Source organism: Lissotriton vulgaris, chromosome 9, assembly GCF_964263255.1.
Source record: "Lissotriton vulgaris chromosome 9, aLisVul1.2, whole genome shotgun sequence".
NCBI classification, from domain to species: domain Eukaryota; kingdom Metazoa; phylum Chordata; class Amphibia; order Caudata; family Salamandridae; genus Lissotriton; species Lissotriton vulgaris.
In genome coordinates, this window is record NC_141697.1 from 1,193,165,981 (window position 1) to 1,193,182,367 (window position 16,387).

At 45.9% G+C, this 16,387-nt stretch overlaps 1 protein-coding gene across 1 annotated transcript in view; it reads right to left on the minus strand.

Annotated features, from left to right (window-relative positions):
* LOC147693022 (netrin-4-like) overlaps window positions 1-16,387 on the minus strand; it is a 168,887-nt gene that overhangs the window by 9,057 nt on the left and 143,443 nt on the right. The window contains exon 7 of the mRNA XM_086939264.1: window positions 9,297-9,365. Coding sequence (XP_086795390.1) covers window positions 9,297-9,365 — 69 coding nt within the window. The remainder of the gene's footprint in view (window positions 1-9,296; window positions 9,366-16,387) is intronic.

Below are 16,387 nucleotides of genomic sequence, written 5' to 3' on the forward strand. Positions count from 1 at the left end.
TCACTTTTCCTGTGCTTTATCGCAAACTTATTTTTTCAATGATGGCAGGTAACCGTATCACAAAAAAACATAAATAAACAAAAATAGATGAAGATACCATGCTTTTCTGAGTTCCAAGGACATGCCATACCCCCAAAAGCCACTAGATGTCACTATTGCAGGATGGCAACCTTTCCACCGCTAATATACTAGTTATGGGGTTCAAATTCACCATATGTGCTATTGGAGCACTTCACTCTCTATGAACGAATTACGGAGCTACCCCACCATGCAACCAATATAGAGCTATAGACATGTAAACCAAGGGCTGTAGAGGGTGCTGTAGTGTTGTATGCGGAGGGGGCAGGCGCGCAACACCCATTGGGCTCACCGGGCTTCAGCCCCCCCCCCCCCCCCCCCCCCCCGTCGCCTCCTCTGCCCGGGCTAAGATTACACGCACTGAAATGGTGCAAGATAGCATCCGATCGGAGAATGATTTTTTTAATGCTTTCTGAGAGGCCCAGCAGCCCGAGCCAGCCAGCCTCTGCTTCAGTGAGTGACCTCCTGCCCCCACCTCTTGTGTTCCTTTACGGTGGCGCCGCGAGGTGAAATCCTTGCCTGAAGGCAGGGATTTCACTTAAGCACTTGATCGCTTGTGAGCATGGGGTGTGAAGTGCACAGCAGGGGGAAAGGGCTGGCCAGTTAAGGTGATGCTTTTCCTTTGTAAAGGAATTTCTGCTGGCGTCATAGCCCATGGGGTGCTGTCTGTGCACTTGTATAGATGTGTATTTCATACAAGTGCACGGACAGCAACCCCTGGGCTATGACGCCAGCAGGAATTAATTTACAAAGGAAAAGCTTCACCTGCACTGGCCATCCCTTTCCCCCTGTTGTCAGGCAGCAGTTTTTTGTGTAAGTTCCAGTAACTTTAATGCATTTTTCAGCACAGCATTACATACTGCCTACATATCTAGGGGCCATATGTATCAAGCCATTTAGAATTCGCAAAGGCCGAAATTCTGCGAATTTCGGCCTTTGCGAATGCTAAATACCTAAATGGTATGTATCAAACATTTTTGCATCAAAATAAGGAATCGCAAAAATTGCTATTCCTTATTTTGCGATTGCACTTAAGGAATCGCAAATTTTGCGATTCCTTAAATGCAATGTATCAGAGAAAAAAAAAGAAAAAAATGCCATTAAGGAATCGCAAATTGCCACCAACTTCCAGTTGGTGGTAAGTTGCGAATTCTTTTAATAATGCTTTTTTCAAACAAACCAAAGGTGCCATATGACGCCCATACATGCCCTTAGGGCATGTATGTGCGCCATATGCCCCCAAATGTCTTTTTCAGGGGTGCAGCAGGGTGTTCTTGAGACACCCCTGCACCCTTGAAAAAATTCCTAATTTGCGATTAGCTAATTGCTAATCGCAAATTGCCCCTTCATTCCTATGGGCCTCCTGGCCCATAGAAATTAATGGGTAATTTGCAATTAGCAATTTGCTAATCGCAAATTAGGAATGGTAAGGAATCGCTATATAAAAGCGATTTTGTTCATACATACCATTTTGCATTTCCAAAATAGCGATTCCTTAAAATTCGCTATTTTGGAAATGCAAATTGGTTTGATGATACATATGGCCCAAATTGAGAATGTCTTCCCATTCATTCCTATAGGCCTCTAGGCCCATAGGAATGAATGGAGAGGGTTTCCGTAATTGTGAATCGCACTTTGCGATTCACAATTATGGAATATGTAGGATTCACAATTTTTTTTGCAAATCCTACATACATCTCGTTTTGCCATTCTCAAATAGCGATTCTGTAAAATTTGCTATTTGAGAATAGCAAAACCAAACTTTCATACATATGCCCCTTGGTTACTGTGAATGTTGTTCTTGACTTACATACATAGAAACGTCAAAGAGGACAGTCCCCTCCAAATATGCAAATGTAGTGTAAGTTTGTAGTGTTCATTTTTTTTTGGGGTGCTAGTGGGTAATTTTAGAGTTCAGGGTGGGTGTGGGTTTTAGGGTGCCAGGGAGTAATTTTATGGTTCAGGGTGGGTTACGGGTGGGTTACGGATTGGCGTGCCAGGGGGTAATTTTAGGGTTCTGAGCGGGTATGTGTTTTGGTGTGCCAGGGGTAATTTTAGGGTTCAGGGCAGGTGTGAGTTTTGGGGTGTCAGGGGGCAATTTTAGGGTTCAGGGTGGGTATGGGTTATGGGGTGAATTTATGGTTCAGGGTGGGTATGGGTTATGGGGTGCCGGGGGGAATTTATGGTTCAGCATGGGTATGGGTTTTGGGGTGCCAGGGGTAATTTTAGGGTTTAGGGCAGGTGTGGGTTTTGGGATGTCAGGGGGCTATTTTAGGGTTCAGGGTGGGTATGGGGTGCCAGGGGACATTTTAGGGTTCAGCGTGGGTATGTGTTTTGGTGTGCAAGGGGTAATTTTAGGGTTCAGGGCAGGTGTGGGTTTTGGGATGTCAGGGGGCTATTTTAGGGTTTAGGGTGGGTATGGGGTGCCAGGGGACATTTTAGGGTTCAGCGTGGGTATGTGTTTTGGTGTGCCAGGGGTAATTTTAGGGTTCAGGGCAGGTGTGGGTTTTGGGGTGTCAGGGGGAAATTTATGGTTCAGGGTGGGTATAGGTTATGGGGTGCCGGGGGGAATTTATGGTTCAGCATGGGTATGGGTTTTGGGGTGCCAGGGGTAATTTTAAGGTTTAGGGCAGGTGTGGGTTTTGGGATGTCAGGGGGCTATTTTAGGGTTCAGGGTGGGTATGGGGTGCCAGGGGACATTTTAGGGTTCAGCGTGGGTATGTGTTTTGGTGTGAAAGGGGTAATTTTAGGGTCCAGGGCAGGTGTGGGTTTTGGGGTGTCAGGGGGCAATTTTAGGGTTCAGGGTGGGTATAGGTTATGGGGTGCCAGCGGGGAATTTATGGTTCAGGGTGGGTATGGGGTGCCAGGGGACATTTTAGGGTTCAGCGTGGGTATGTGTTTTGGTGTGCCAGGGGTAATTTTAGGGTTCATGGGTATGGGGTTTGGGGTGCCAGGGGTAATTGTAAGGTTCAGGGTGGGTGTGGGTTTTGAGGTGCCATGGGATTAATTTTAGGGTTCGGCGTGGGTATGTGTTTTATAGTGCCAGGGGTAATTTTAGGGTTTAGGGCAGGTGTGGGTTTGGGATGTCAGGGGGCTATTTTAGGGTTCATGGTGGGTATGGGTTATGGGGTGCCAGATGGGAATTTATGGTTCAGCATGGGTATGGGTTTTGGGGTGCCTGGGGTAATTTTAAGGTTCAGGGTGGGTTTGGATTTTGGGGGGCAAGGGGGAATTTATGGTTCAGCATGGGTATGGTTTCTGGGGTGCCAGGGGTAATTTAAGGTTCAGGGCGGGTATGGGTTTTGGGGCTCCAGGGGGGTGATTTTAGAGTTCAGGGTGGTATTGGGTTTTGGGGTGCCAGGGGGTAATTTTAGGGTGTGGGGTGGGTATGGGTTTTGGGGTGCCGGGGAGGGATAATTTTAGGGATAGGATGGGTATGGGTTTTGGGGTGCCAGGGGTAATTACAGATTTCAGGGCGGGTATGGGTTTTAGGGTGTGAAGGGGTTAATTTTAGGGTTCAGCGTGGGTATGTGTTTTGGTGTGCCAGGGGTAATTTTAAGATTCAGGGTGAGTATGGGTTTTGGGGGGCAATGCATCAAACTAACAAAAATGTGTGCGTTAATTGTTGTCCAGTTTCAAATGTGGGTATGTGTTTTGGTGTGAAAGGGGTAATTTTAGGGTCCAGGGCAGGTGTGGGTTTTGGGGTGTCAGGGGGCAATTTTAGGGTTCAGGGTGGGTATAGGTTATGGGGTGCCAGCGGGGAATTTATGGTTCAGGGTGGGTATGGGGTGCCAGGGGACATTTTAGGGTTCAGCGTGGGTATGTGTTTTGGTGTGCCAGGGGTAATTTTAGGGTTCATGGGTATGGGGTTTGGGGTGCCAGGGGTAATTGTAAGGTTCAGGGTGGGTGTGGGTTTTGAGGTGCCATGGGATTAATTTTAGGGTTCGGCGTGGGTATGTGTTTTATAGTGCCAGGGGTAATTTTAGGGTTTAGGGCAGGTGTGGGTTTGGGATGTCAGGGGGCTATTTTAGGGTTCATGGTGGGTATGGGTTATGGGGTGCCAGATGGGAATTTATGGTTCAGCATGGGTATGGGTTTTGGGGTGCCTGGGGTAATTTTAAGGTTCAGGGTGGGTTTGGATTTTGGGGGGCAAGGGGGAATTTATGGTTCAGCATGGGTATGGTTTCTGGGGTGCCAGGGGTAATTTAAGGTTCAGGGCGGGTATGGGTTTTGGGGCTCCAGGGGGGTGATTTTAGAGTTCAGGGTGGTATTGGGTTTTGGGGTGCCAGGGGGTAATTTTAGGGTGTGGGGTGGGTATGGGTTTTGGGGTGCCGGGGAGGGATAATTTTAGGGATAGGATGGGTATGGGTTTTGGGGTGCCAGGGGTAATTACAGATTTCAGGGCGGGTATGGGTTTTAGGGTGTGAAGGGGTTAATTTTAGGGTTCAGCGTGGGTATGTGTTTTGGTGTGCCAGGGGTAATTTTAAGATTCAGGGTGAGTATGGGTTTTGGGGGGCAATGCATCAAACTAACAAAAATGTGTGCGTTAATTGTTGTCCAGTTTCAAATGTAGAATTCACCACATTTTTTTCTCAGCTTGACCTGAGCATTAACCGATCCTGATTATCTGCCATTTTAGCTCCGCCCCATTGATTTACATTAGCCACGCCCCTTCCTCTGCCATGTTAGCCCCCCCCGAAATTAAGACCTAGTTGCGCCCCTGGGAGGGGGGTTCCCAGTGTTCCGAAAGGCACTCCCTGGTTGAGGAGTTTTTGGTTGAGTCAGAGATCTGGTGACCTCATTAATAAAAGGGACTGCTGGGCCCAGGATGCTCCTGTGTTTGTGTGCATCATTACGCACCACCCGCTGTTAAGGCCTACCCAGCCGCGCCCACCAAGAGGTCCCTGTCTGAGGGACAAAACAACTGTGGATGAGGTGGGCGTTGACCTACACCCTGCCCGCTCACCTTGGTGTCCCGCCATCCACAGCGAACCACTCTCCAGCCTACCTGGCAACACCATACCTCTCACAGGGGACCCAACGCGGGCCAGCCGAAGGCCTTAGCAGCAATTCACTGCAGACTACAACCGGCAGGATTCTTATATGTTAGCGGCGGTACCTGGGTACATACACCGACTCTTGAAGAACATCTGTGCTGACAACCAGGCATATTCTGCCGACTTCAAAATAGCGGTCTCGCCATGCATAGCAAAAATGTGAATTCCTAAAGAAAGAAATATGCTTCTATGGATACCATTTGTCAGCAAAGGGGATTACCCCTGACCACTCCAAAGTCCCTGACATCCAATCTGCAACTGCTCTGACCAAAGTGACAAGTGTCAGGCATTTCCTGGGGATGGTTACGTACTGTGGCTGTTTTATGCAAAACGTGACCACCCTCACCAGATCCCTCTGAGAACTCACAAAGGCACCCCCGCCGTGGAGATGGGGTGCAGAAGATGAACAAACTTTCCAAGCCCCTAAATGACTGCTATCGGAACATATCGCCCTTGCCTATTTTGACCGTCAGAAGGAAACTGAGCTGTCAGTGGATGTCAGCCCCACTGGCCTAGGAGCCGTCCTGTCACAGAAACAGTTGTGCAGGGAGTGGGCTTCCATCGGCTACGACAGTGGAGCACTCAGTCCCACATAGCAGAGCTACTCCCACATAGAGAGGGAGGCAATCGCAATTCATCGGAACCAGTGCCTTAAATGGAAAAAATATGTGCAGGTACTCATTAAATTGAGTTGGGGGCGTGGCTAGTGGGCGGGGTTAGAGGCGGGATGAGATATGATAGAAACACTTCTATTGAGTATTCATTTTGCCCTTGCATTGCCCTTGACAGTTGTCTCGAAAATTCCATATGTGCAGATTAAAAGGTACACATGCTAATAAAGGGTGGTGTGAAGTACTTCTGGGAGCAATGAAGGAGCTTCTAAACCCTGAATGCAGCCAAGCCATCAACAGTACTTTTAGCCCTTCCAGGCTAGGAATCCATGTGCGCCAGGACGAGAGAAACTGGCAAAGCATCATTAATAACAAGCATTAGACGCATTTCTTTTCAAATACCTCCTGGGTGTCCTGATTCTCTCCTATCACTCTTTCTATTTCTAATCTGCCATCTCCGTGTCTCTGTTACTCTTTCCACAGCCGCCTTGATCTCTTCCCTATCTCTGTCTGCACTGAACCCTTCTGTCTATATTTTTTCCCCTTTAAACTCTCCTCTGTTACTTCTATCTCTGCCCCCTCACCCTTCACCATCTTTCACCCCATTCTCCTTCCTCTTCCCTCGGTAGAATGCCACAGGGCCGGAGAGCTTGCAGTGGCAGGCAGTGAGCACTGCAGGGTCGTTAGCATGGGCAGAGTCCAGTAGGGCAGAGGTCAGAGGAAGAACAATGCTGGTCTCTGATGGGCAGGTCAGTACACCTCCTCCCACCTCACCTGGGCTCCAGGCAGGCCGCGTAGGCCATCTCCACCACCTCATCCCTGTCAATATCGCAGCAGGTGGACAGGGGTGGGGATGGAATTGCAGGAGCAAGTGAGTCAGGCCTCAGTGGGAGGCCAAGCGTTTAGTGGCACGGTCACTTATGCAGGCTCTCTTTCCTCCCACCCATTCAGGCTGCACACACCACTGTGTCCCTGGCAGCCGATGCCCAATACACTAACAAGACGGCCCAGCATGGAGGCCTGGCAGGGGCGGCTGAGGACAATGAGAGCTTCGGGAGCAGAGGCCCACTTAACCCAGCCGCAGGCCTCCAGCAGGCGCCAAAACGGCAAACATGCTGCCAAATAAATGGGGCACAGCTGGCCCTTAGGCATCGGCCCAGTGCCCATCTGACCAATCAGAGTGCCGGTACTCTCCTTGGCACTGGAAAAGTGCCGGTACTCAGCTTTATAAAAAGAAGAAGTGCCGGTACTCAGTACCTGTGAGTACCAGCCCATTTAAACCACTGATTGGGACTGCAGGCGTTTTCCTCTAACCTGTACAGTCACCCATTTACAGTCAACAGCGACGACAAGCCGCCATTTCCTTTTTCAAAAGTCCTTGGTGAAGCCCCCTCCCCAGACTGAAAAATGGACCCTCAAGCTGCAAGAATATTACTTTTAAGTCAAGTACATGCCTGGAGCAAACAATCCCGCTGACTACCGGTCAGGGCATGCCCGACCGGCCACGCCCCATTAGGAGACTGAGGCAGATGAAATCGAAGAGCACGCCAGATGATTGTGGATCGATTGCAAACTCTTCCAATGTCTCTAGGAAATATTGTGGAAGCCACCGGCACAGAAGACTGCCTGCAATTGACCACAGTGGTTGTACAATCCAGAAACTGGAAAACCATCAACAATGGCCTGTTGCAGCGGACTGAGACCGCAAGGCAAACCATAATATTGCTAACCATGTACAAAATAAATGTCAATCACCACATGGTGCCTTCTGAGGGGACCCTGACAGGTTCTCCCAAGGAGCCTGGCCCAAATAGTAGCTGATCTGGCACACTGCTCCCAGCAAGGCTGTGTTAAAACCAAGAACCAACTCCGCAGAAAAGTCTGCGTACCAGGGCTTGACACCCTTGTTGAGCAGAAAAGTCAGACATTGTGAGCTCTACAAAGTCCTGGGTGCACCTGGCTCGACGTGCAACAATGCCAAAGATAATATATCAAGAGCCCCTGTCCTGAGCACAGGAGAGGTCCAAGCCAGCCAGCAGACTACCAGCACTGTGGTCTTCCTCGCTATATCCTCTGGGGCAATTCTACTACATTCCAGATGTACCAGGACTTCGTGTTGGACTTATAATAAATACATCATGATACCTGACAGATTCAACCGGTCATCCTGCTCAGAGAGCCCTTCAATGGTTTCATGTGTGCCATTTATGGTTTATGTCCCGACTTAGGCCAGTTTCAGAGTTCTCGTTCAATCATGATTGAGGAGGAATGCAGTGTTCTATGCGGAGGGGCGTTCCGAGTGGGACACCCGGTGTTGAGGAGGTTTTGGTTGAGTCGGAGGTCGTCTATCTTGTTTTCGTCTGTCAGATTCCTTCTGACAGTGGTGAGTTTTTGGATACCGAGGCAGTAGCCTCATTACTCCACATTCATTTTGAATGTTTTAGTCGCTGTTTAGGTTGTCTTATTGATGTGTGACGCTTTCCCACAGTTGAGGTTGTATCACAAGGTCAGCTCAGTGATGGGCCGGGGGTTGAGTCGGAGGTCAGGTGCCCTCCCTTATAAAAGGAACTGCCAGGCGCCGCAGATCCGGGCCACGCCCACTCCTGTGCTGTGCGTGCCATATTAAGCGCCGCGTGCTGTTAAAGCCTATGCAGCCGCGCGCGCCAAGCGGTGGCTCTCCCAGGGACATAACAGGTGCCAAGCCAACGAAAGTCAGTCTCCAGCTGAGCGGCTTGAGGGCTTGTTGTTGAGTTCTGAGGGTCAGCTGCAGGTCACAGATTGGAGTCTTGGCAATATGAACTCAGCCTTTCATCCTACCGAGGTTGATATAACGAATGCCAATTCCGAGTGGGCAATTGCGTATGAAATGTTCTATGCAGAGTGCTTGAGATAAAATCGATACATAAATAATAGATCACTATACATAAACAATAGCGTTCTACATGACAGACCTCCAGATGTTTCAAATTAATTGTAGCATCTATTGCTACGTCAGCATTTGTGATCATTCAAAACATGAGTGTATGCGAAAGCCTTTCCAATAAAAGCCCAGCCGGATTTGTAATGTCAGGCGGGCATCCTCAAAGCTGTGAAACGTTGCCATGCCTACAGCAGCCCACCCTTAGCAAATGCTTCCCAATATACTCTTAGCATGTTGCAATCCCCACAGCTGTGTCAGGTTACACGTCCGTCTAAGAGAGGCATATATTTATAGATTTGGAGACTCGATATAGGGGAAACGAAATAGCCAAAAGTGAGCCCTTGAGAATCCTATACATACACGACCGTCCGCGCCGGCTGCAGGAATGTGGGCGCCAGACGTGCTATAAAAGGGATGTAATTGAGTTCACTTTAGAGTCAAAGTGGTGGGTGTGGCTGGTAACCCGGAAGTCATCCTCGTGGGAGCTCACTCAAGGGATACATATTGGCAGCACGGCTTTGTATTGGTTCCTGGGAGGGCGCTGCACCGGGAACGTGGTTTATTTTTGGAAAATGATTGCAAAGCTGTCCATTCAGGTCAAACAAGGTCCACCCCTTTCCTGGCACTTACCGTAGGCGTATTTCATCTGGCAGAAGTCCACAACACTTCCCAGCATCCTCTCCTTGCACACGCACTTTTCTGGCAAGGTAGAAGTGAAGAAAAGGGCCAGGGGGTCGGAAGAGGGACGGGCGACCGAAAGAGGAGACAAAAAAAGAAAATAATCCATTTAATGGCTTGAAACGTTATAGAGAAAACAATTCAAAATCAAAAGTGAGCAACGCATAAATAAATGTAAAAAACATTTTTTCTAGTGCTCAAAGGGAAGGGTGATATGATAAATGCAAATTCTAACTAACCCATTTCGACCGAAAGAAACAGTCTTCATGCAAATTGAACCTTTTCAATAAATTTTTGCAAATCATTCAGTCACATATACCTTCATCCCTTCAACGTGACCATGCATTTATCCATTCTCCAGCACTTACCATTTTCCATTCATCCAAGTATGCACCCATGCAAACCTCCATCAGGGTAGCGATCAAACCACAAACCCGTCTAGTCACTACTCACCCATCTATATGCACGTTGAGACACTTTGGGTCTAATTCCCATGTGTAAATTAGCCTGTACATGTAAGTTTACATATGCCAGGAATCCACAAAGGGAATAATGGCTCCTGTAAACAGATTTACAAGCCCAGATATCTCTGCTACAGGTGCCTAGATCCTAGGGGTAGGAAGTGGGCATTTCAAGGTGTAGTTTGCCTTGGAAGTTTGGGAATATTCACTAACCAGTATGTTTGACTGAATTCTCAAACTCTTCTCTCTCTCCTTTCCACCCTGGAAAGGGTTGTAAACTTACTCCAGACCACAAGCTAGCCTAAATCTGCTTAAGGGGGCCAGCTAGGGATTTCCCTATAGGAAAAATATTTCCGTCATGGAGAAATAAAAGTGCATTTGCAGAGGGGATGCTATTCCTGCTGTGTGGAGATCTCATCTACAGAAGCAATCCGCAATGGGAAAAGGAGATTACCTAGAAAGTCACATGACCTTTATAGGAGGACACCCAGAAACCCCTGGAAATATTTTTTTAATAAATTAGGAAAAACATTTTTATGTGGATTTCTTTTTGTATTTTTTCAAATTTTTGGTGAATTGGGCCCTTCGAATGCAGACAACAAAACATTGGGAGTTTTTACTTTTAATGATCAGAAGGCAAATTGATCGCCTGTCCATTACATTTTTTAAAAAAATTATGATTTTACAAGCAGCCAACAGCACCAAAAAAATAGGGTAGACAAGAGCCATTTGAAAGAGGTAACACAATAGTTGAGACATCCGTCTATCCAGGCCCATCATTTACCCTTCCTCACCGATGGCCACTTATTCGCTTTTTCATTCAACCACTGGCACATATCATACATTCATCTATCTATGTACACCTGTTCATTCATCCATCTATGCACACACATTCATGCATCCATCCATCAGTTTATTCACCTGTCTACACATCCCTCCATATACTAATGCCTCACACACATTCATTTAGTACCCATCTCACAAAAAGTAACCTCGGAACTGCTCTTGAAGCCCTTGTTTCTTGTTTATTGACCTGCTCCTTGGCCTCACAGATTCCACGCTGGTCCCCCCTGCATCTCTCCCTACAAGGGCATCCAACACAGCACCACACATTTAATCCATGGGCAGAAGAAATGTGATCACATCTTCCCATCTTGATGGAACTCGACTGACTCACCTTGCCGTCCCGCACCAACTTCAAACCTAGCTACATCATTTAAAAAGTCAACACTACCTACAGTACCACCTATCTGGATGGCACACCAACCACCTCTGGTGGTTCTCCGCACCACACAGCCAAGGCACCATCAGACTGGAGGCAAAAGAGTAAACAAGGGAAGAGGTCTGGTTTCCATCTGTGCACTCAGGATCAGGAACACCTTCCCTGTATTCATCAGGACCTCTCCAACGCTACTCCAGTTTAGGAAAGAGTTAAGACTCAGCTCTTTAGAGAACACTGCATCACAATGTAATAGCAGTCTATTCAAATCACTCCCATAGCAATATATTTTGTATCTTTGCCTTTGACACTAAGAGCCATATTACCAAGATGTGCGTTAAAAAACGCAGATTGCACATTTCCCTATCGCCGGCTATCGCCGGATTTTATCACCTTGTTAGCGCATCATTATCAACACGCAACACGTAGGCGATATTAAATCCGGCGATAGGGAAAATGAGTGCGTGAAAACAAGCGTTGTTGTCACGCGCTAATGTGTGCCTTGATAATATGGGGGGGGATTCAGCTTTATGATCCACACCCCCATGTTATCAATGCCTAACACCTGATCAGAGCAGGCACTGGGAGACCTGTGATAAACGAGTTTATCGCAGGTCTCCTTTTCCCAACGCCTGCCTTGGTAATAGGGTGTTACCACCTCCAACCACATTTTACATGTGGTTGGACATGGGAACGCCCACTTTGCATGTCATTAGCGATGTTTCTTGCTGACATGCAAAGTGGGCTTGAGGCAGGCGTTAGCATGCCTTTGTTAGTAGTATCGCCGCTTTCTTGGCACAATTCGCCGAAAAAGCGGCGATACTTCACCTTGGTAATATGACCCTAAATTACTCAAGAGCCTTTTCGCTTGGTTCACACTGTACAAACACACATATGTACACATGTCTAAAATGCTTCATGCATCCAGATGTGAAACCACACCTGTTGTCTGTCAATCATCCATCTCTAACCTGCACAAAAGAAACCATGCATATGTGTCCATCCATCCACTCCTCCGCATGCATCCAATTTCCTGCGAGCATGAGGGCCTCTATACATGTTGCTGGATATTCTCAATGTAAGTGTGTGCCTCTATATGTGTTGTTCGTGTGTGCCTGAGTGTCTGGGTCAGTGGGCCCGATTCACAAAACTAACTTAAGACAAAATCCTAAACTTACTTCCATTTTGGTATTCACAGAAGACACTTACTCATTTCGGTATTCACAGAAGTTAGGAGTCCTATCTTTAGGACTCCTAAATGCCTTCTGTGAATACCGAAAGTCTTAAAGTTAGGATTTTTCTCAGTTTAGTAGTAGTAAAGTTAGGACTCCTAACTTTAGGACTCCTAAATGCCTTCTGTGAATACCGAAAGTCTTAAAATTAGGATTTTTCTGAATTTAGTAGTAGTAAAGTTAGGACTCCTAACTTTAGGACTCCTAAATGCCTTCTGTGAATACCGAAAGTCCTAAAATTAGGATTTTTCTCAGTTTAGTAGTAGTAAAGTTGAGAAAAATCCTATTTTTTTAAGACTTTTGGAATTCACAGAAGGCATTTAGGAGTCCTAAAGTTAGGAGTCCTAACTTTACTACACCTAAACTGAGAAAAATCCAAATTTTAAGACTTTCGGAATTCACAGAAGGCAGTTAGGAGTCCTAAAGTTAGGAGTCCTAACTTTACTACTACTAAATTGAGAAAAATCCTAATTTTAAGACTTTCGGTATTCACAGAAGGCATTTAGGAGTCCTAAAGTTAGGAGTCCTAACTTTACTACTACTAAATTGAGAAAAATCCTAATTTTAAGACTTTCGGTATTCACAGAAGGCATTTAGGAGTCCTAAAGTTAGGACTCCTAACTTCTGTGAATACCGAAATGAGTAAGTGCCTTCTGTGAATACCAAAATGATAGTAAGTTAGTTCTGTGAATCGGGCCCAGTGTGTTTTCCAGATGCACATTTGTGTCTGAATTACTTTTGGTCTGGGTGCCGTTCTCTTTTTACATGGCTGTCTACCTGTTGTATTACTTGTCTGCACATGTGCAGATATGAGTTTACCAGGGACATTTTAGGGATTTCAGTGGCCCTGGGCCAAACAGAATTTGGGGGCACTTATTCTGAACAGTTTTGAATTTATCATCCAATGTCAGCTCTCTCATACCTTCTTTGGCAAGATTGCTAACAGTGCACTTGTCCAAATTCTAAATGTGTTTACATCGAACATTCAGTGTTAGTGATGTACGTTTTCAATATTATGATACAGCATCAGCTCACTAATATCGCAATAATATTTGGGACCCTCTGCCATTTCTCATATGGGAGACCCTGTTTTATCTAAAATAGGCTTTTTTTTTATTGGTGTTGCATGCTGTTAAAGAAAAACATTTTTCTGTCTGTAATAGACTCCCATACACTACGCAGATTAAAAATAAATTAAATATATTAAAGGAAAACAGCCTTTAGAACAATCTGTTTAAGAAATATTCAAGGTCATCAGGGCAAGACTTTCTGCAGAACACAGCTAGCTCTATCAGATGGCCTCTTGAGCCACGGCCCACTTTGCCCATACCTTAAAATGTCCCTTTGTTTAGTTTGGGACAGCATACCAACTCCAGAACTTCTGGCTTTTTGCAGTTATATATAGACGAAACTCGACAATAAAGGTATTAAAGTGCTTTACACAATCACCAGTTACATTACACATTCGTTTTTAGGTCTCACCTAGACACGCTGTATCTACTTTGTAGACTTACGTCCATCGATTTCTGTTCAATACTTTGCATGCCTTTTAAAATGATTGTATTTGTAGGCACTGGGAGATTAAGCGATTTGCCAAGGGTCACAGGATGCTGAGCACAAAGCCAAGACTCGAACTTGGTTCCTCAGTTCCAAAGTCGGGAGCTCTGGTCATTACACGACATCCTGTTTGCCACTGCTTAGTTGAGAAGTGAAGCACATTTTTCAGTAACTTCTTCTAAAACAGAAGCTTATCTCGCTCTGAATTGTATGCCAAGATGTGGCTTGCATTCTCTCTGAACCCAACACTAAAATGTTGAATTACAAAGAAATTTAATACTGAGAGTTAATTGTTCCCAGTAACACCAGAGCACAAATGTTTAAAGCAGGCCGTGTATAAGTCACCTACCTGCATTTATCCGTTATATGATTTTCCTGATCTAATGTAAAGCTGCACAAATTGTTTTGTATATGTGATCTTCCTGCATTTATCCGTTTGTATAACTTTCTTGATATCCTGTAAAGCGCTCTGATATCCGCAAGGATCTTTTTCGCGCTCTAAAAGACCTTCAAAATAAAATAAAATAGATTCAAAGTAAATGTGAACTCCAGGGTTCTTAGAATTTATCCTGCCATAAAACCCAGGGTGCATAGCTCACAGGGGTCAGATATCATTGCCACCATAACAATGTCACACCAGTCCATATCTCCCGAAGAAGCCGTGTGTAGAAATGCCCTGGGGGCCCAGTATAGGCCGCCCCTTCTGTATTTAAAGGGGAGTTGCTGGCCAGTGCTGAGATACAGATTCTCTCACAGTCAGCATTACGCAGAGGGTGCTTGTTGCATTTTGCCTAAGATGGCCCTTGAGTGCTTGTAACAAACCAACGAGCATCCTGCAGCCTGCCACAAGAGCAGGTCTTAAAAGAGAGGAGTCCAACTAATCATATAGGCCATTGTTATTTAATTTTCTTATGTTATGTGAAATGTATTTGTTAATGCACAAACACCGCAGCTTCTAGGCGCTGTGAGGAAACCTAGAATGTGTGTATATGAGCAACAGACCCTACCCTGAACTCTGGGAATCAAATGATGTTTTTAGCATGGCTATTCTGTTTCATCTTCTGATAAAATCAACGATTATAAAATGTACAACAATGGGTCATGCACTGCGATGGCCCCACTGAAGGCGCTGACCTTGGCCCAGCATGCATCATGTTTGAAGAACCAACTCAGCAAAGTTTTATGGTTTCAAAAAACAAGCTCTAAAAGCCAGAGTCTCCCATAGGTTGTATTATTCCAATATCAGATTCCTTTTTGTAGAAAATATTTTTTTTTATTAGGGGTTTACCTGCACCTGTGTATTTTTTGATAATTTTTTGAATAATGGTATTTGTTCACCGAGGACTGAGGCTCTGGGGCTAATGAAGAGTTGCCCATAGTGAAGTGAAGATTCAACATGGTGCATGGAATAACTTCACAAATAGGTGGTGCGGTAATGCCAATCAAAGAGAAACACACAAGATGATAGACGGAATGTTGCACAATGGCAAAACATTCACCCCCAGTCACAGATCTGGGTTTAATCCATCGTTATTTTGCTCACCAAGCCACCCCAGTTCAGACAAGGCCATATGCAAATCAGTCTTGGCCCTATGCCTCATGGGAACAGTCCAGCCTGAACTGCCAAGCCATGTCTTCCCTGGACCGGAATCAAGCATCCTAGGACCAGTTTCTGGCTATCAGCCGTCTTCAGCCAGATTAGCTTGACTCCAGTGTTGTAGTGAGCACGGGACCCATGTCTGGGCATACCCTTCCCACATAGGGTGAACAGCAAAACACACAAGATGATGGACGGAATGTTGCACAATGGTAAAAAAATTCGCCCCCAGTCACAGATCTGGGTTTAATACATCGTTATTTTGCTCACCAAGCCACCCCAGTTCAGACAAGGCCATATGCAAATCAGTCTTGGCCCTGTGCCTCATGGGAACAGTCCAGCCCGAACTGCCAAGCCATGTCTTCCCTGGACAGGAATCAAGCATCCTAGGACCGGTTCCTGGCAACAGCCGTCTACAGCCAGGATAGCTTGACTCCAGTGGCGTAGTGAGCACGGGACCCACGTCTGGGCATACCCTTCCCACATAGGGTGAACAGCAAAACACACAAGATGATGGACGGAATGTTGCACAATGGCAAAACATTCACCCCCAGTCACAGATCTGGGTTTAATCCATCGTTATTTTGCTCACCAAGCCACCCCAGTTCAGACAAGGCCATATGCAAATCAGTGTCTCAATTGATTTCCACTTTAGGGAGTGAACACATTAACGTGCTAGTCAATCTCTTGAGAGTCATGCCGGTTAATGGCGATGTGATGAGAAAGGTGGCCTCATATATAATGCCGCCAGTGATTTAATTGATGATGTCATTTGTAATGAAATTTGCGACATATCATGTAAATTTGCACAAGCAGTGCATAATTAGCCAATTTCAATAGTTGCTATGTTTTGGCTTATCACCACAACTCACTGTAAACAAAGTTTTTTTAATGTATTCATTTTTTGAATGTATAATACATCAAGTATTCATATTCCACCATTCCCAACCCACCTTGTGACCATGTGTCAGCCAAAG